Source organism: Oncorhynchus gorbuscha, linkage group LG22 (genome assembly GCF_021184085.1).
Source record: "Oncorhynchus gorbuscha isolate QuinsamMale2020 ecotype Even-year linkage group LG22, OgorEven_v1.0, whole genome shotgun sequence".
In the NCBI taxonomy this organism is placed as follows: domain Eukaryota; kingdom Metazoa; phylum Chordata; class Actinopteri; order Salmoniformes; family Salmonidae; genus Oncorhynchus; species Oncorhynchus gorbuscha.
In genome coordinates, this window is record NC_060194.1 from 13832326 (window position 1) to 13849406 (window position 17081).

The following is a 17081-nucleotide window of genomic DNA, read 5'->3' on the forward strand; positions in this document are numbered from 1 at the left end:
TGGTGCCAGACCTACTTGGGGTCAATCAATCTCCGACTCATAGTCTGTTGATAAATATAGCACTGCTCTGGGAGACACTGATGTTCACAACGCAAATGTATGATGTCTGGCCATCTGGCAAGGGTTTGGACAGTCACAGCAAAATCAGTGGTTTAGACTATTAAATTGTGGGAAAGACAGTGGCATTTTCCAAATGTAGGGAGCGGGGAGAGTTTGGAGAAAACAATCCACCTGTGGTGTATTCATTACGTCTCGCAAATGAAACCGTTGCCCGTTATAGAACCAAACGGAGGCAAACAGAGCAGAACAGAAACGGGGACGGTCCTACCTGAATTTAGCCAATATAAACTCTCGTTTTCCTTGCAAAACGTTTTCCGTTTGTAGTAGACGGTTTCTGTTGCAATATATATATATATATGTTTGGAGTAAATGCTTTCTGTTGCAATACGTTCTACAACAGACGAAACGTTTTGCAACAGAATTGGCGTAATGATTACACGCATGATTTTGTGCGTTCTATGAGCGGTGACGACACAAGTACGTCACTTTCTACCCAATGATGGCGACTGAACGATTTTACAGCACAAGAGGCTAGACCCGTGTTATCACAAAAACAATATTGTCAAAGTAACAACTAAAGGCGAAATAAGAGTGTATTATAGTGACAATATAGTAAAGATAAAGGAGGAGAGGAGCATCATCTTGCAGTTATGTTTCGGGGTTGTCCCGCCAACGTTCTCCGACCATAATGTGAGACGGAGAAAAAGGGGATCTTGGACCGAGCAGCACAGTCATAATCTGGATGACAAACATTGCTCAGTGGTGATTCTGTCACATCATCCACGCTGGCTTTATTTTAAAAAGCTAGCTGTATGATATCCATTCCCCACAAAGAAAGTCATCTGACAGCTAGTATTTCATCGTCGAAACCCTGGGAGGGGAACCGCTGAGGAAGGATGAAATTCACGGAGCACCTTTCGGCGCACATCACTCCTGAATGGAGAAAACAATACATCCAGTATGAGGTAAATAGCTAGCTAGCTAACGTTAGCGGTATTGCTTGTTGTCTTGCGCAGCTAGCTAAATTATGCTAGCTACAGTAGGTGCCCAAAGGGGGGTTTTCTTAACGGAGCTTCGTTTTTTTATAGCCAACCCAACTAGTAATATCGGTTTAGCTTGCTAAATTATCTCGGTAACCACCTCGCCAGAATCGAAAATAGTTTCGGCTGAACCCTTGCCGACTAAACTCAACTCCACGATTTACGAAATACGACTGATTTCAGCACCCAAAGAACAGCCTGCAATTACACAGAACAATGTCGTTTGTAATTGCAGGCTATTTCGGTGCTGAAATCAGCAGTTTTGGATAAAAACTTAATTTACTGAGACATCGGAGCTCCAGTCCGCCCACACTAAATTAGTCGCCGCTCAACTCCATCGTAAGTCGTGGTGTTGAGTTTAATCAGCTACGATTAGAGACTTCAGACGTTCAGGCTTCTGCGTTAGGTTAAATTGTGTTTGAGAGCATTTTTAAACCCTCTAAATGGTTAAGAAATAATGTCATTGTTGCAATAGTTGGTGAGTGGGCAACATGTACTATAATCTTAACTGCAATATGTAACTTTTTGGGCAACCGACGAAATTCACAGAAATGTGAATTATAAATGTCATTCTTATTGAAAGCAAATCTAAGAAGCGGTAGATGTGCGCTATTTCTATGCTTCCCTTCTTAAATTTCGTTATAGCATCTTTTACTTTCGGTTTTGTACACCAGCTTCAAACAGCGGAAATTGAAAATATATTTCACAGGGTTTAGATCAGGGATCATCAACTAGAATCAGCCGTGGGCCAATTTGTTATTCAGCGGATGGTAGGAGGGCCAGAACATAATCATTATTTTTTGTTGTTGACTAAAACATAATTGTTTCAAACCTTGATTACATTTGGTAACATTGTCCTGCATAGGGTGCCGTCTTTCGGATGGGATGTTAAAACGGGTGTCCTGACTCTCTGTGGTCAATCAAAATCCCATGGCGCTTATTGTAAGAGTAGGGGTGTTCACCCCTGTGTCATGGCTAAATTCCCAACCTGGTCACATTCTGTCATGGCCACCTAATCATCCCCCTCATTCCTAATTGGCATATATCACTCCTCACCTCTCCACCTGGTAGCTGATGTGTGGTGGGAGTTCTGGCACAAAAATAGTCTCCGTGCATCACTGAGGTGGGTGCTACATATTGATGGTGGATGAGGTCAGAACATAAAGCACTTTGAGCACCGTCAGTTAGTAGAAAAGTGCTATATAAATCCAATCTATTATTTGTTTACAATCACCAATGTCTCTATTATGCGTGGGAATACTTGGGAACAGTTTTCTCAAATTTAAAATAGTTGATTTCCTGGTGTTTTTACAGTTCATGTCCAACAATAAAAATGCAAAAAAGAAAACATGTATTTGTCACACTGAACACATGTATAGCAGATGTAGCGAACTCGTGGCTTGGGGAACCCTGGTTTAGATTGCTTGTTTTGTCACATAAACTGAAATTAGGCGAACTATTCAAATTTTAACAACCAGGGAATGGCAGATTCATTTCTGCATATTGCACCTTTTTAAATTGACAAGTTGAATTACTTTGCCATATTAAATTATTGTATGTTGCATTAACTTCCCTAATGTGGACAGTTTGTGTTACTACCTTACACAAGCTTGCATTTTCACCCCATAAAATTGATTTGAATTGCATATCCTTTTTTTATTATTATTATTTTTTTTAACCTCCGATTGGTGTAAAAGTTAGTCATCACCATGACATGATTGATTGCTTAAAACAGATCAATATCTTTGGTTTTGCACCATTGATTTTGTCACATGCTGGTATGCACAGAACTGAGATTGAGGAATTAACCTCTGAAACGTTAAAACTATATGTAATTGAAAATATAATCTACATAATCTCCCAAGTAATTATTTATCATGAGTGCAATAAACAATAACTAGTAATGCTGCATACTGCAAGAAAGGTTCAAATCTAACTTTTCTGGTTAAAACTGATAAATTGCTGATGATACAAGCTCAAGTACACTACAAATATTTAATGTATTTCCTATTCAACAAAACTGTATGAATAAGGCTTAAAATTAATAATATTTTGTAAAAAGTATAATCAATTTATGAAACGACTAACTATAAGATTTCGGAAAGTATTCAGACTAGAGGTTGACCGATTATGATTTTTCAACGCCGATACCGATTATTGGAGGGCCCAAAAAAGGCCGATACCCATTAAACGGCCGATTTTTTTAATAATAAAATGTGTAATAATGACAATTACAACAATACTGAATGAACACTTATTTTAACTTAATATAATACATCAGTAAAATCAATTTAGCCTCAAATAAATAATGAAACATGTTAATGCAAAAACAAAGTGTTGGAGAAGAAAGTAAGTGCAATATGTGCTATGTAAGAAAGCTAACGTTTAAGTTCCTTGCTCAGAACATGAGAACATATGAAAGCTGGTGGTTCCTTTTTACATGAGTCTTCAATATTCCCAGGTAAGAAGTTTTAGGTTGTACTTATTATAGGAATTATAGGACTATTTCCCTCTATACCATTTGTATTTCATTAACCTTTGACTATTGGATGTTCTTATAGGCACTTTAGTATTGCCAGTGTAACACTATAGCTTCCGTCCCTCTCCTCTCTCCTCTCTGGCCACCATCGAAGCAGCGTTACCCATGCAGAGCAAGGAAGGAACGACTACTAGAAGGCTCAGAGCGAGTGACGTTTGAAACGCTATTAGTGCGCGCTAACGAGCTAGCCATTTCCCTTCGGTTACACCAGCCTCATCTCAGGAGTTGATAGGCTTGATGTTATAAACAGCTGTTTGAATGAATGTTTACGCGCCTGCTTCTGCCTACCACCGCTCAGTCAGATACTTAGATACTTGTATGCTTGTATGTTCAGTCAGATTATATACAACGCAGGACACGCTAGATAATATCTAGTAATATCATCAACCATGTGTAGTTAACTAGTGATTATGATTGATTGTTTTTTATAAGGTAAGTTTAATGCTAACTAGCAACTTACCTTGGCTTACTCCTTGTGGAGTTCAACTAGAAAGAGGCAGGTTGTTATTGCGTTGGACTAGTTAACTGTAAGGTTGCAAGATTGGATCGCCGAGCTGACAAGGTGAAAATCTGTCTTTCTGCCCCTGAACGAGGCAGTTAACCCACCGTTCCTAGGCCGTCATTGATAATAAGAATGTGTTCTTAATTAACTGACATGCCTACTTAAATAAAGGAATAAAAAAATATATAAAAAAATCAGCACCCAAAAATACAGATTTCCCATTGTTATGAAAACTTGAAATTGGCCCTAATTAATCGGCCATTCCGATTAATCGGTCGACCTCTAATTCAGACCCCTTGACTTTTTCCCACATTTTGTTTTTTATGTTAGTCTTATTCTGGCTGAACCCTACATCACAGCTACTAACAAACTCAGTGCCTCTGTTCAATGGGGATGATTGAGAAGACCTGCAATCTATGGAACTGGTGTGGACTGCAGCAACATACTGTAGCTCTTCAATGAGCACCTGCATTTGGAGGTGACGACGGCTGCAGTCCTCAGTCAGACTGAGCCACAGCTGCTTCCAGTTGTAATCTACGCATTGCTGCTTCTTGCACTGATTTTAAAAAATAAAACATCTCTGTAAAGCGTCAGCTTGCCCTCCCACAGTCTGTAGGACAGTGTGTGAACAAAATGGGTCCAGACCAGTGGTCCCTTAAGCATTTCTTTGTTATGAAATAAGCATACACACCAAATAGATTTATGGCATATTGATCCATGCAGGTGTGCTGGCCGGCATTCTTAAAAATGTATGAAATATGGTCTAGTTATGTGTCCACCACACCCAGCCCCCCCCCCCCCCCTTTTTTTCCTCCCTCAGAAAGTAGCACTCTCCATCTGCAGTACATATAATTTAATCATCTAACATCAGTGCTGCGGAGGTTTCCTTCGTGGGATTAGCCTACCGATTAGAGATTGGCAGGGCTGGAACAGACACTGAATGATGTCTCTGGCTATTGCTGGGGTCAGTTCTTTACACAATGATGACACAATTAGTCTTTTCAGACTCCCGGCTGTTGGCTAGAGTTGCACAACACATAGGAACGAATTATCACTTGTGTAGTGGTTTTCAGAAGTGTATTCTGAGAATCTGCCTATTTATGAGAACCTGTTTGTTAGATTCTGCCTAGCTGTGTGTGTGGTTTGTTTGAGTGTGAACACACACACAGACACACGTATGCATGTGCAGCTCTGAGAATATAGGTGTTGTATTTGTTCACTGATCTCTCTCTCTCTCTCAGGGCAAGAGGGAAGCTGGCCACTGCACTCACCATTCTGTATGAGCAGAGCACTGTACTGCCTCTGAATTAGATTCAGCAGGGAAACGGGCTGAGGCTTAAAGCCGATTTATACCTGAAATGTGGTCGGAGGTTCTGTATGAAGGATGTGATGCAATTGCGGAGCCTCCGGTAGCACGCAGAGTCCAAAAGGAGCTTTGTACCGCATGGCCGCGCGCCGCCCAAATTTTGTAACAACGTGGAGGGTTACATATAGCTCTGCATTGACATGATTGGTTGATGGTAGGTGAGGGCGGGAGGTCCTGTATAAACAAACTCACTTCCTTGACAACTTCCTTCACAACAGCTCTGCGCTGCTCTGCGAAGCGCAAGAAGTATGAACGCCAGATTGACCCTGTGTGACTGTGTGCGCATTCATGTGTTTGCGTGCCATATTCATGTCTGTCTGTATTCATGTGTGTGTGTGTGACTGGTTACGGTTGTCATTGAGAATAACAACCAGTGCCAGTCTTAGTGCTGTCTTTGTGACCTCTGTTGTTGTCTACACTGCTGTATCTTTCGCTCTTGTGGAACGCTGGTGTCAGCCGTTTTTTCTGGCTGCTGGCTGTCACCTGATGCGAGTTACGCCGAACCCATTAAAGTCACAGTTTATGATTATCGCTGTTGTCATTGCAGAAAGCAAGGGTGGGTCGTATTCATTAGGGCAAAACGGTTTGCAACGGAAAACAAAAACAAGTTTCTTATTGGACCCGTTCAGGTAGTCCCTTCCTTTTTCAGTCAGTTTTTTTCTGTTCGATGAATATGACCCTGATTATGGTTTACAAGCTCACATTGGAGATGCAGTGGCTAACTCACCAGTAGTTAATAGTTTATAGACAACCTACACCTTCATCTTGGCTTGTGCATCATAGAGTAGATGTAATCCTATTATAAATGTGACAACTGATATATATATATATATATATATGGGTTTCTTTTAGCTTAGTAGCCTATTAGGCAGGCAAATGCAGTGGGGTTGCAGACAGAGTCAGCGGTCAGTTGTAGTCAGAAGTCCCTCAACTTGACTGTTCATTCTAACCAGGCTCTGTCTCCTAGACTCCTCCTGGTGTAGCCAAATACACACACACCTCCACAGTCCACAATGCTTTGATTTTGGCTGGCCTTGTGTTGTTGTTTGGCCTGTATTACGGTCCATGCTGTGTGAGTACAGCCATATGCAAAGATACCACAGACCTGTGAAAGGCCAACAGGAGTACAGCGTCAGAGAATAGGGAGGATGGAGGGAGGTTGGGCTAAAGGGATAATCGCCTGCCTGTAGTGTTCTGCTTTCTTTAAGAAACTTACGCTTTAGCACCCGCTGATACACTTACTGCACAGACACAGGCTCAAGCAGGGGCAGTTGCCCTCTCTGTCACGTACACACCCACACACCGTGGGTAGTGTGGGAAAGCGTGGGCTTTCGCTACACTAGTAGCACGGCGCCCTGTCTTTTTAAGGCTACATGCTGAGCATCGCATGACAGTTGGTGAGCTTTGTAAGCAGACCACGTCATGCCATTGCTGCCTCTGTTGCTGTTATCATCCCTACCATCTGTGCCACAAACAATTAGCTGCTCAGTCAAAATCTATCTGTTCCTCACAGTCACCATTTTAAAATCGAACAACCCTATGGAAACACTGGACTGCTAGTATGAAACTAATACAAAACAAAGGTAGAAAACGTCATGTGAAAAAGAGGAAGACACTTTCTCACGGTAAAGCCTAGGAGCTAAATGTCCCTGTGGTTTTACTTACTAGCAATGATTTTACCACAAAGGGGTCATCTTCAGATCTTCCCGTGTGGTCAAAATGAATGTTTCTAATAAAACTACTGGAGCGTTCAACGGTGGACTGTTCCAATTGATATTAGCTCTCGCTCTCACAGGGACAGTCCTGTGGCCGTCTTCGTGGGGTGCAGAGCAGGGACCAGGCTCACGGCGGGGTCATATCACTGTCCGCAACTGGCTCAGCTACAGGGCAGAGTAAGAAAGACACCGGGTCGCGTTCCAGCCCGCCGCACTGTGCAAAATGATCAGATCTCACAATGCCTTGAAGCGTTTTACATCTTCGGAACCACATTAATACGATGTAGGCTAGCAGTCTGATGGTACGTACGGTCCGACTGTGTGGAGACGGGCTGGAACGCAACCAACCCCTCGCAGACGACCACAGCTAAGATGGAGGACTACACAGATGGGGCCCCTAGTCTTTTGGTTCTCACGCCGTCTCGCTATTGAATGCTTCTGAGATTCTATCTGATCTAGCCAAGTTCTAAGAGAATAGGTATAAACTAGTGCAAGTCCTTTTATCCTCCACCTAGGTAGGGTAGACTCTAAAGGACACCATTTCTAATCGTGTCTAAAGGCTTGGCTTAAGGCAGCGAAAGCTGACCCCAGGCTATTTGGCTAGGAGTAGCATTTATCTGGACACTTTAAAAGGCATGTCTTGGACTGAGGAACTGAGGATGCTTGTTATTGTAGCCTGATGGTGAAGCTGTTGTTCCAAGGAGTCACATGATGAGAGAAAAAAAAACAAGCATGTGAGAATGGATCTGCTTACATCATTGTTGTTGGGAACAGTGGGGGTTGGCAGTGTTGGACACACACACACACACACACACACACACACACACACACACACACACACACACACACACACACACACACACACACACACACACACACACACACACACACACACACACACACACACACACACACACACACACACACACACACAAGTTGGATAAGGTGACAGTATGGAACCCTGATAAAGAACCAGCAAACACTGAATGATTGGGAATGATTGATTTGTGATTCCCACTGTAAGATAATACACACAAAGAAACTCCAAACACTCCCACACAACACACGTATGCCAACGAACCCAAAGCGCAATGACTGATCCCAGGTCATGCACAAACAGCACCACGTGCTCATCATCCACCATGGGCAGAAATAAAACAGGCAAGACTTTGAAACTCCTGTTTGCACTTGTCCACGTCGGTACAACAACCAATAGGTTGTCTTCCAGTGAACTAGACTTCTTTCTCAATCCTTTGTCCATTTGTTCTCTTCATTCGCTGCTCTTGTTTGTAAATCTACTGAATCCACTCATTCAGCAGAGCATGAGTGACCTTGACCATGCGGCTCTATTGGCACCGAGGACTTGTATTGTCGTCTGTCTCACTGGCTTCTCCACAATAACGAGGGGCTTCTTGTTCTCTGCACTCTGGGACACACACACACAGAGATGTAGAAAGACTGCAGTAGCTATCTGCTGCTGACTCTGTCTATTCTGAACCCATTGTCTGGACTCTGGCTAGGGGGCTAGGGCTTTCTGTTCTGTGTGATTGGCTCCGTGATGCACCAGAATAACCTTGACTGTTTCCTTTGTCATCCTGATGCCAAGGAAAGCTGGGACAGAACACTTCCCCTTTTTCACCTTCTCTATTGTTAGATTTGCATGACCCGTTTTTATCACACAGCTTGGCTGCTTCCGCTGGCTGGCTGGTTGGTTGTACTGTCTCTGGTCTCTCTCTCTCTGGTCTCCGTCTGTCTACCTCTGTGCCTGCCTGCCTGCTTACTTGCTCCTGCTCCTAGGCAGAAATTCTCTGGCTGTTTTAGCTAGTCAGTGGTGGAATAATCTGGTTGCCCATGTTAAGGAGCGGCAGCGTCATGAGTCATACTCTACAGCACATCACAGGGCTCTACGCTGAGCTTTTTTACAAGGAGGACGTGTGCGCCTAAGTAACAAAACAAAAAAATGTAGGTGGACACAAAGACATTGCGGAGAATGAAAAGTATGAGGTAATAATACTTCATATTTCTATGTGTGCTGGTGCTCCTAAATAAAAAAATTCTGGGTCGCACAGCAAAACATTTAGGTGCATATGCGAGTAAAATAGTCACACTGTATCATGTGCTGTTATAACACATTGTGCTGTAGGCTTACATGTGTGCACCTAAAGTGCATCATTTAAAGGGTTTACATGTTGAAACATAAGTCATGTCGCCTCAAACAAAATGTCTGCAGTGGATTAGGCCTTTTTATGTGTCATCCGATTAGTTAGGTTAGTGATTATTATTTTATTTACCCCTTTCTTGATTTTATATTTCTGCTCTGCAGGCTTTCAAGGATATGCTGTATTCTGCCCAGGACCAGGCACCCTCTATCGAAGGTAAAATAAGCTGTGTGTGTGTGAGTGTGTGTACAGTGTACGTGCATATTGCACACTATTAGGGCCCAACCCTGACCCCCCCCCCCCCCCCTAACACACCACTATTAGGTAGCCCATGGCCTTTCAGTATCAAACTGCTGCAGATATCAATGCAAGAACAATGTCAATCACCTGCATTTGATGGACCAGGAGAGCGCTGGGCAAAGTGGAAAATGGAGAGAAGGAAAGACAGAGCAGAGGAAGAGTGTTGAGCCAGGGAGAGGAAGAGTGTTGAGCCAGGGAGAGGAAGAGTGTTGAGCCAGGGAGAGGAAGAGTGTTGAGCCAGGGAGAGGAAGAGTGTTGAGCCAGGGAGAGGAAGAGTGTTGAGCCAGGGAGAGGAAGAGTGTTGAGCCAGGGAGAGGAAGAGTGTTGAGCCAGGGAGAGGAAGAGTGTTGAGCCAGGGAGAGGAAGAGTGTTGAGCCAGGGAGAGGAGTGTTGAGCCAGGGAGAGGAAGAGTGTTGAGCCAGGGAGAGGAAGAGTGTTGAGCCAGGGAGAGGAAGAGTGTTGAGCCAGGGAGAGGAAGAGTGTTGAGCCAGGGAGAGGAAGAGTGTTGAGCCAGGGAGAGGAAGAGTGTTGAGCCAGGGAGAGGAAGAGTGTTGAGGAAGAGTGTTGAGCCAGGGAGAGGAAGAGTGTTGAGCCAGGGAGAGGAAGAGTGTTGAGCCAGGGAGAGGAAGAGTGTTGAGCCAGGGAGAGGAGTGTTGAGCCAGGGAGAGGAGTGTTGAGCCAGGGAGAGGAGTGTTGAGCCAGGGAGAGGAAGAGTGTTGAGCCAGGGAGAGGAAGAGTGTTGAGCCAGGGAGAGGAAGAGTGTTGAGCCAGGGAGAGGAAGAGTGTTGAGCCAGGGAGAGTGTTGAGCCAGGGAGAGTGTTGAGCCAGGGAGAGTGTTGAGCCAGGGAGAGTGTTGAGCCAGGGAGAGTGTTGAGCCAGGGAGAGGAAAAGTGTTGAGCCAGGGAGAGGAAGAAAAGTGCACAATAAGCAAACTTCATCCCTCAAATACCCCTCTTTCTTTAAACAAAGTTTCTGTCCATCAGTCTTTGGTCTAACATCAACGAGAATGACAGAATGCTTTGCTCCTTTTTCTATTGTCGCTGGCGTAATCATAGCTGTCCTCAGTTTATTGGACGGCTAATCCATTTCTACAGCGTGATTCTCAGTGCAAAGCGTCATGGTCCTTTGTTAAGAGTTCCCTGTGGTGCCTGCATGGCATTGTGAGCTTGAAGACTTAATCCAGCTTGTTACGTTTGACCAGGCCACAGAGGCTACTTTGTTCCACTTGCCTGTCAACACCTTTTGTAGGAGCCTGAGGTCTGTAACACAGTCAAAGCTGGAGGGAACTGCAGTACACACATGTAGGTGGAGGATTGTATAGTGTAGCTGATTAGGGTGAAAAGAGTTGGTATCGATCAACCCTGAGATGTGCCTGAAGTTAGAGGCGTTAGGCAAGTCAAAGCTTGAAGGGACCCGAGAAGGCATGTAGGTTTGAGTATTGTACAGTGTAGCTTCTTTCAAGGGATAGAAATGGTTTGCTATCAGAACACGTGCATGTCTGTGTGTTAGACCTGGGTTCAAATACAATTTGAAATCATTTCAAATACTTTAACCACCTACCGTAGGATTAAAATTGATTTAATTGTAATTTTTTAAATCAATGATCTACACAAAATACTCTGGAATAATAACAAACTCCTATAGGTCTAAGCCCTTGGTTTGCGATATCTACTAAGCGAACATATATTTTAAAATGGTCATACCATGGATCATTTAGCAATTTGATTTTGAATTTTAGGAACCGTGTAGGTATATTTAAGCAATCGGGCACGAGGAGGTGTGGTACATTACCACTGTTAAGTCCTGTTCTTATGTACGACGCAACGCGGAGTGCCTGGACACAGCCCTTAGCCGTGGTATATTGGCGATATACTGCAACCCCCCCTAGGAGCCTTATTGCTATTATAAACTGGTTACCAATGTGTTGTCATACCTGTGGTATACAGTCTGATATACCATGGCTTTCAGCCAATCAGATTTCAGGGCTCAAACCACCCAGTTTATAATAAAATGTATATATTTTTTATATTGATTTTGGCCTTTACTGCTATAGCCCATAGAAACGCATTCAATAACACATTCATAAAATGGCAAAACAGAGTAAAAAAATGAATCCTAAGGAATAAGGTTGACGTGTCCGTCCTATATTTAGGCGATATAAGTACATTTAGGATTTATTTGTTAGACCCATATTTAGTCACTTTGGTTATGGCACTGTTGCACCCTATTCACGTTGTGTGATCTTATTTTTATTTTTATAAGGCCCGGCACTGGGTTAGCTTCCTGGCAACTCCCCTAAAGCTTGTGTGCGTCAGAGCTAAACGTCCGTGAGAGTCTTACCTGTCCATGTTGTTGACTTATTCCTTTTGTAGCTCAAACGGTTCAGTCTGGATAGTCGGTTTTGTGAGAAGACATCTTGGAAATTAGGACTTGGGCGTCAATGTTCAGATGACTGCCGTAAAGCCTGTGGATGTCGTAGAGTAAAAAAAAAAAAACCACCTCCGTGATCGTGTCCTTTCACACGCCCCATGTTATGGAATTGGCGCAAGCTTTATAAGAATCGGCAGAACGAGAGGATTGAGCTGTCGCCACTGATGGGTTCTGACTTCTAAATTTGAAATATTGTTAATAATCAGGTATCCTATGGAAAAGGAGAATTGGCCACAGTCTGGTTGTTACACCAGAAGTTATTGGTTATGTATATGGTAGAGTCGATTAAGGTTGGTTATGAGCCAGGGGCTTGGAATGTTACTGTGTGAGGGAAAGGCAATCACATGCTTGCGGTTACTGATAGTGTGGAGAGCTGCGGATTAGTGAGGGATGGGGGCTGAGGTCAGGTCAGGTCATATTGACGGGAGAAAGAAGGAACCGTTTATTAGCCGCATCACTTAGCTTCCTGCCTAGCAATAAAGATGTAATGTTTAGAGTGAAGGAGGAGACTTCACCTAAATTGGGGTATATATACTTGTGCTGGTGGGAACATGTCTTTGTCTGTTCAGCTGTCTGAGCCAGTGGGTGAATACACTTGATTTGAGCTTTCATAGTTGTCCGCCAGGTTCTAAATAACAGGGTAAAAATGAACACCACTTAAAGAAACTACGTCTCTAGCATAAAACACACGGGGCTATTCAATATTCAAAGTGACGTCACGTCAAATTACCCTAGGGGTGTTTTAACGGGTAAGTCTCCCCTTTGCGCAAGGGGAGTGTACAATATTTTGCCATTATCCTTTTTAAAGCTCTTCAAGCTCTGTCAAAACGGTTGTTGATCATTGCTAGACAGCCATTTTCAAGTCTTGCCATAGATTTTCAAGTTGATTTAAGTCAAAACTGTAACTAGGAACATTCAGTCTGCTTTCCAACAGACACTGGGAGACAGCAGGGCAATAACCTAAAACACCAGGCCAAATCTACACTGGAGTGGCTTACCAAGACAACGTTGGTATTGGCTCTATTCAGTTTCTTTTATCCTGAAAAGCTCCCCAGGCCTTATCGATGACAAGCATACCTATAACATGATGCAGCCATCACCATGCTTGAAAATATGAAGTATTTGGAATGTGATGTGTTGGATTTGCCCCAAACGTAATGCTTTGTATTCAGGACAAAGCTGCAGTTTTAATTTAGTACCTTATTGCAAACAGGATGCATGTTTTGGAATATTTTAGGTTAGTACTATTGTGGAGTAACTACAATGTTGTTGATCCATCCACAGTTTTCTCCCATCACAGCTTTTTTTTTTGTTACCTTAGAATCCCAGAGCTGACATCTTGCAACCTTTTGGTTACTAGTCCAATGCTCTAACCACTATGCTACCTGCCGCCCCAGATAAACTCTGTACCTGATTTAAAATCACCATTGGCCTCATGGTGAAATCCCTGAGTGGTTTCCTTCCTCTCCAGCAACTGAGTTAGGAAGACGTCTGTATCTTTGTAGTGACTGGGTGTATTGATACACCATCCAAAGCGTAATTAATAACTTCACCATGCTCAAAGGGATGTATAAAAAGGTAGATGGGTACCATTAGGTAGGTGCCCTTCTTTGCACGGAATTGGAAAACCTCCTTGGTCTTTGTGGTTGAATATGTGCTTAAAAGTCACTACTCGACTGAGGGACCGTACAATTATCTGTATGTGTGGGGTCTAGAGATGGGTTAGTCATTCAAAGAAATCATGTTAACCACTAATATTGCACACAGTCCATCCAACCTATTATGTGACTTGTTAAGCATTTTTACTCCTGAACTTTGTTATGGCAAGCCTAAAAGGGTTGAATACTTATTGACTCAAGACATTTCAGCTTTTAATGTTTGATTAATCTGTGAACATTTCTTAAAAACATAATTCCACTTTGACATCATGGGGTATTGTGTAGATCAGTGACACGATCTCATTTCAGGCTGTAACACAACAACATGTAGAAAAAGTCAAGGAGGTTGAATACGTTCTGAGGACACTGTATATCCCTGGGTTTCTTCGGCGCAAAAACAAACACAGATTCCTGTGTTCATCTGAGGTCATAGTTCAACATCAGTGCCACTGATAGGATTGGAGCGAGCCGATCTCTGGGTCTGTAGGTGCGGTTGCAATGGCTGGACAGTGGACACATGGCCTGGAGTGTTGCCCAAGTTGAAACTCGACTCATCAGTGCGTCAGTGCAAAAAAGTATTGGGACACTGTTATGCTCCCAGTGTGTTTACTGTAATAGCAATGTAGTAACCAACCGGTGTTACATAACCAAGAAGACACCGCAGTTTCGCACACTGTGAAACTACCCAACCAAGAGTTTTAGATTTTTGTTAATACCCTTAGCTCTTTGTTCAGTAGACCTACCCTTTCCAAACTCTCAACTGCAGACTGCAGTCGTCTTTGTTTTCATCGCTATGATGCACCGTAGATGCGTTTTACCACATGAATTAGGCCGAAAGGCATTGTTTTTTTTTCTTCTTCCAATCAACCGATGATAATAGAACGATGAGTGAATGTATTGTTGTGATCGATGCAGCTGTTTGTCAGTGTGTTGTGTGAGTGTGTCAGAGAGAACGGGAGCGAGGATGCGACCTACCCACGTGTGGTAAATGACAGTTAGGAATGGCTGTTGCTTATGAATATGTGTGTGGGTGTGTGTTGATTATCTCGGCTGCTGTTTTTGTGCCATTACGTGTGTGTGCCAGAACTGGGTGTAAATAGCTGTTATTTGCCATGGCAGACTAACGATAATCACAGGCCCATTTTAGGCTAAATTGAATGTAATTGAAAAGTTAATGATGGTCCTTAAACAGCTGAGGTTTGCAGACTTGTGAGGTTGGTTTCGCCCGTTAATTTTCACACACAGACATTATTATGTCACTTCACCAGCACGCTCACAAGTCTGACTTCACTGCCACCACCATCTTACCCACCGTGTCAAAATTGTTTTAAGGGTCTTTCTTCAGCCAAATAGGTCAACAATGTGTGCCTAGTGCTCAGGCTCTCTTGTGATTTGGCAGTGTGTCACCCAGCTGTGTATAGATTGGTTGGTGTGTATCTCCAATCTTGTCAGCCCTCCTCAGGGCCCAGACGGCCTCAGTGACCCAGTTCTGTGGAGGTATATAGAGTTACCCAAACCAGTTATACAGGGGCTGGCTACCAGTACTACAGTGGCTGTTACCATGCGCTGGGGCAGTTGATAACCTTAATCAACCCGGGAGTTCAACTTCTTACACTATACACTGAGTGTTCAAAACATTATGAACACCATGTTCTTTCCACGACAGACTGACCAGGTGAAAGTTATGATCCCTTATTGATGTCACTTGTTGAATCCACTTCAATCAGTGTAGATGAAGGGGGGAGACAGGTGAAATAAGAGTTTTTAAGCCTTGAGACATTGATTGTTTATGTTTGCCATTCAGAGGGTGAATGTGCAAGACAAAATATTGAAGTGCCTTTGAACGGGGTATGGTAGTAGGTGCCAGGCGCACCAGTTTGTGTCAAGAACTGCAACACTGCTGGGTTTTTCCCACACTTAACAGTTTCCCTGTGTGTATCAAGAATGATCCACTACTCAAAGGACATCGAGACTGCTCGACACAACTGTGGGAAGCATTGGAGTCAACATGAGCCAGCGTCCCTGTGGAACGCGTTCACCACCTTGTAGAGTCCATGCCCTGATGAATTGAGGCTGTTCAGAGGGCAAAGGGGGGGAGCAACACAATATTAGGAAGGTGTTCTTAATATTTTGTACACTTTGTGTACATTGAACTTGATTAACATCACACCAGAGAAGGGTTTTATTGGGTGATATATAGCAGAGGCAGCTTATAGCCTATTGAGGGGTTTATAGCAATTCAATAATATTAGGATCCCGTTGGTATTCAAGCAACATCTTCTGCCCCTTTGTGCAGTTGCTATATATATATATATATCATCGAAATATATATATATATATAATCATCGAAATATATATATATTTCGATGATTATATATATATATATATATATATATATATATTTCGATGATTATATATATATATATATTTCGATGATTATATATATATATATATATTTCGATGATTATATATATATATATATTTTGATGATATATATATATATATATTTATAGCAACTGCACAAAGGGGCAGAAGATGTTGCTTGATATATATATATATATATATATATATATATATATATATATATATATATATATATATATATATATATATATATATGGCCTAAGACGAAGGAAAAACAAGAAAGGGGACATTGAGGAAAAACTGTCAATTTAGTCCATGATTCAGCCACAGTCAGGATCCCTGTCTGAGATAAAATAGCATATCTTTTAATAAAAGGAGCTCTATTTAATCTGCAGACTCACAACAACCCCTCTTGGATAGTCCCCACTCAGATTTGGTCATCATGTGTCACTGTATATTGAAACTGGAGTCATAACACACACAAGAAAGAAATTAAGAAATTCAAATCATGTCATTACCCATCTACGTAAAATGTATTTCTCCCTCAACTTTGAACTTGTTTTTGTCATCCGCTAGATTTAGCGAACTGAGACATCACTGAAGCTTAGAGGACAGTAGGGGAAAGCACTATGAAGATCCTTTCTATAAAAAAATCTCTCAATATTTACATTTCTCTACAACCTTTTGACTGAAGACACGTGCAAAACATAGAGACCCTGAAAGGTCAGTAAAAGGGATATACTTTCCCGCCAACGGCACTGCCACAGGCTAACATCCTGTTCAGCATACAGTTCTACAGGGAGTGTTCTGAGCTGTATCTTTCAGCTATTATATCCATTCACTCATCCATCATTCTCCCCATCCTCTCTTCCTCCAGTGGATTCAGACTCTAGCGATGACCTCTCTCGCTCTCTCGCTCTCTCACTCGCTCTCTCTCGGGCTGCCCAC

General features: G+C 42.6%; 1 protein-coding gene across 1 annotated transcript in view; it reads left to right on the forward strand.

Annotated features, from left to right (window-relative positions):
* Window positions 1–552: 552 nt before the first annotated feature.
* Window positions 553–17081, forward strand: part of LOC124009271 (xenotropic and polytropic retrovirus receptor 1 homolog) — a 33453-nt gene continuing 16924 nt past the window's right edge. Inside the window, exons 1-2 of the mRNA XM_046320897.1 lie at window positions 553–1025; window positions 9546–9597. Of these exons, the coding sequence (XP_046176853.1) occupies window positions 957–1025; window positions 9546–9597 (121 nt within the window). The 5' untranslated portion in view covers window positions 553–956. The remainder of the gene's footprint in view (window positions 1026–9545; window positions 9598–17081) is intronic.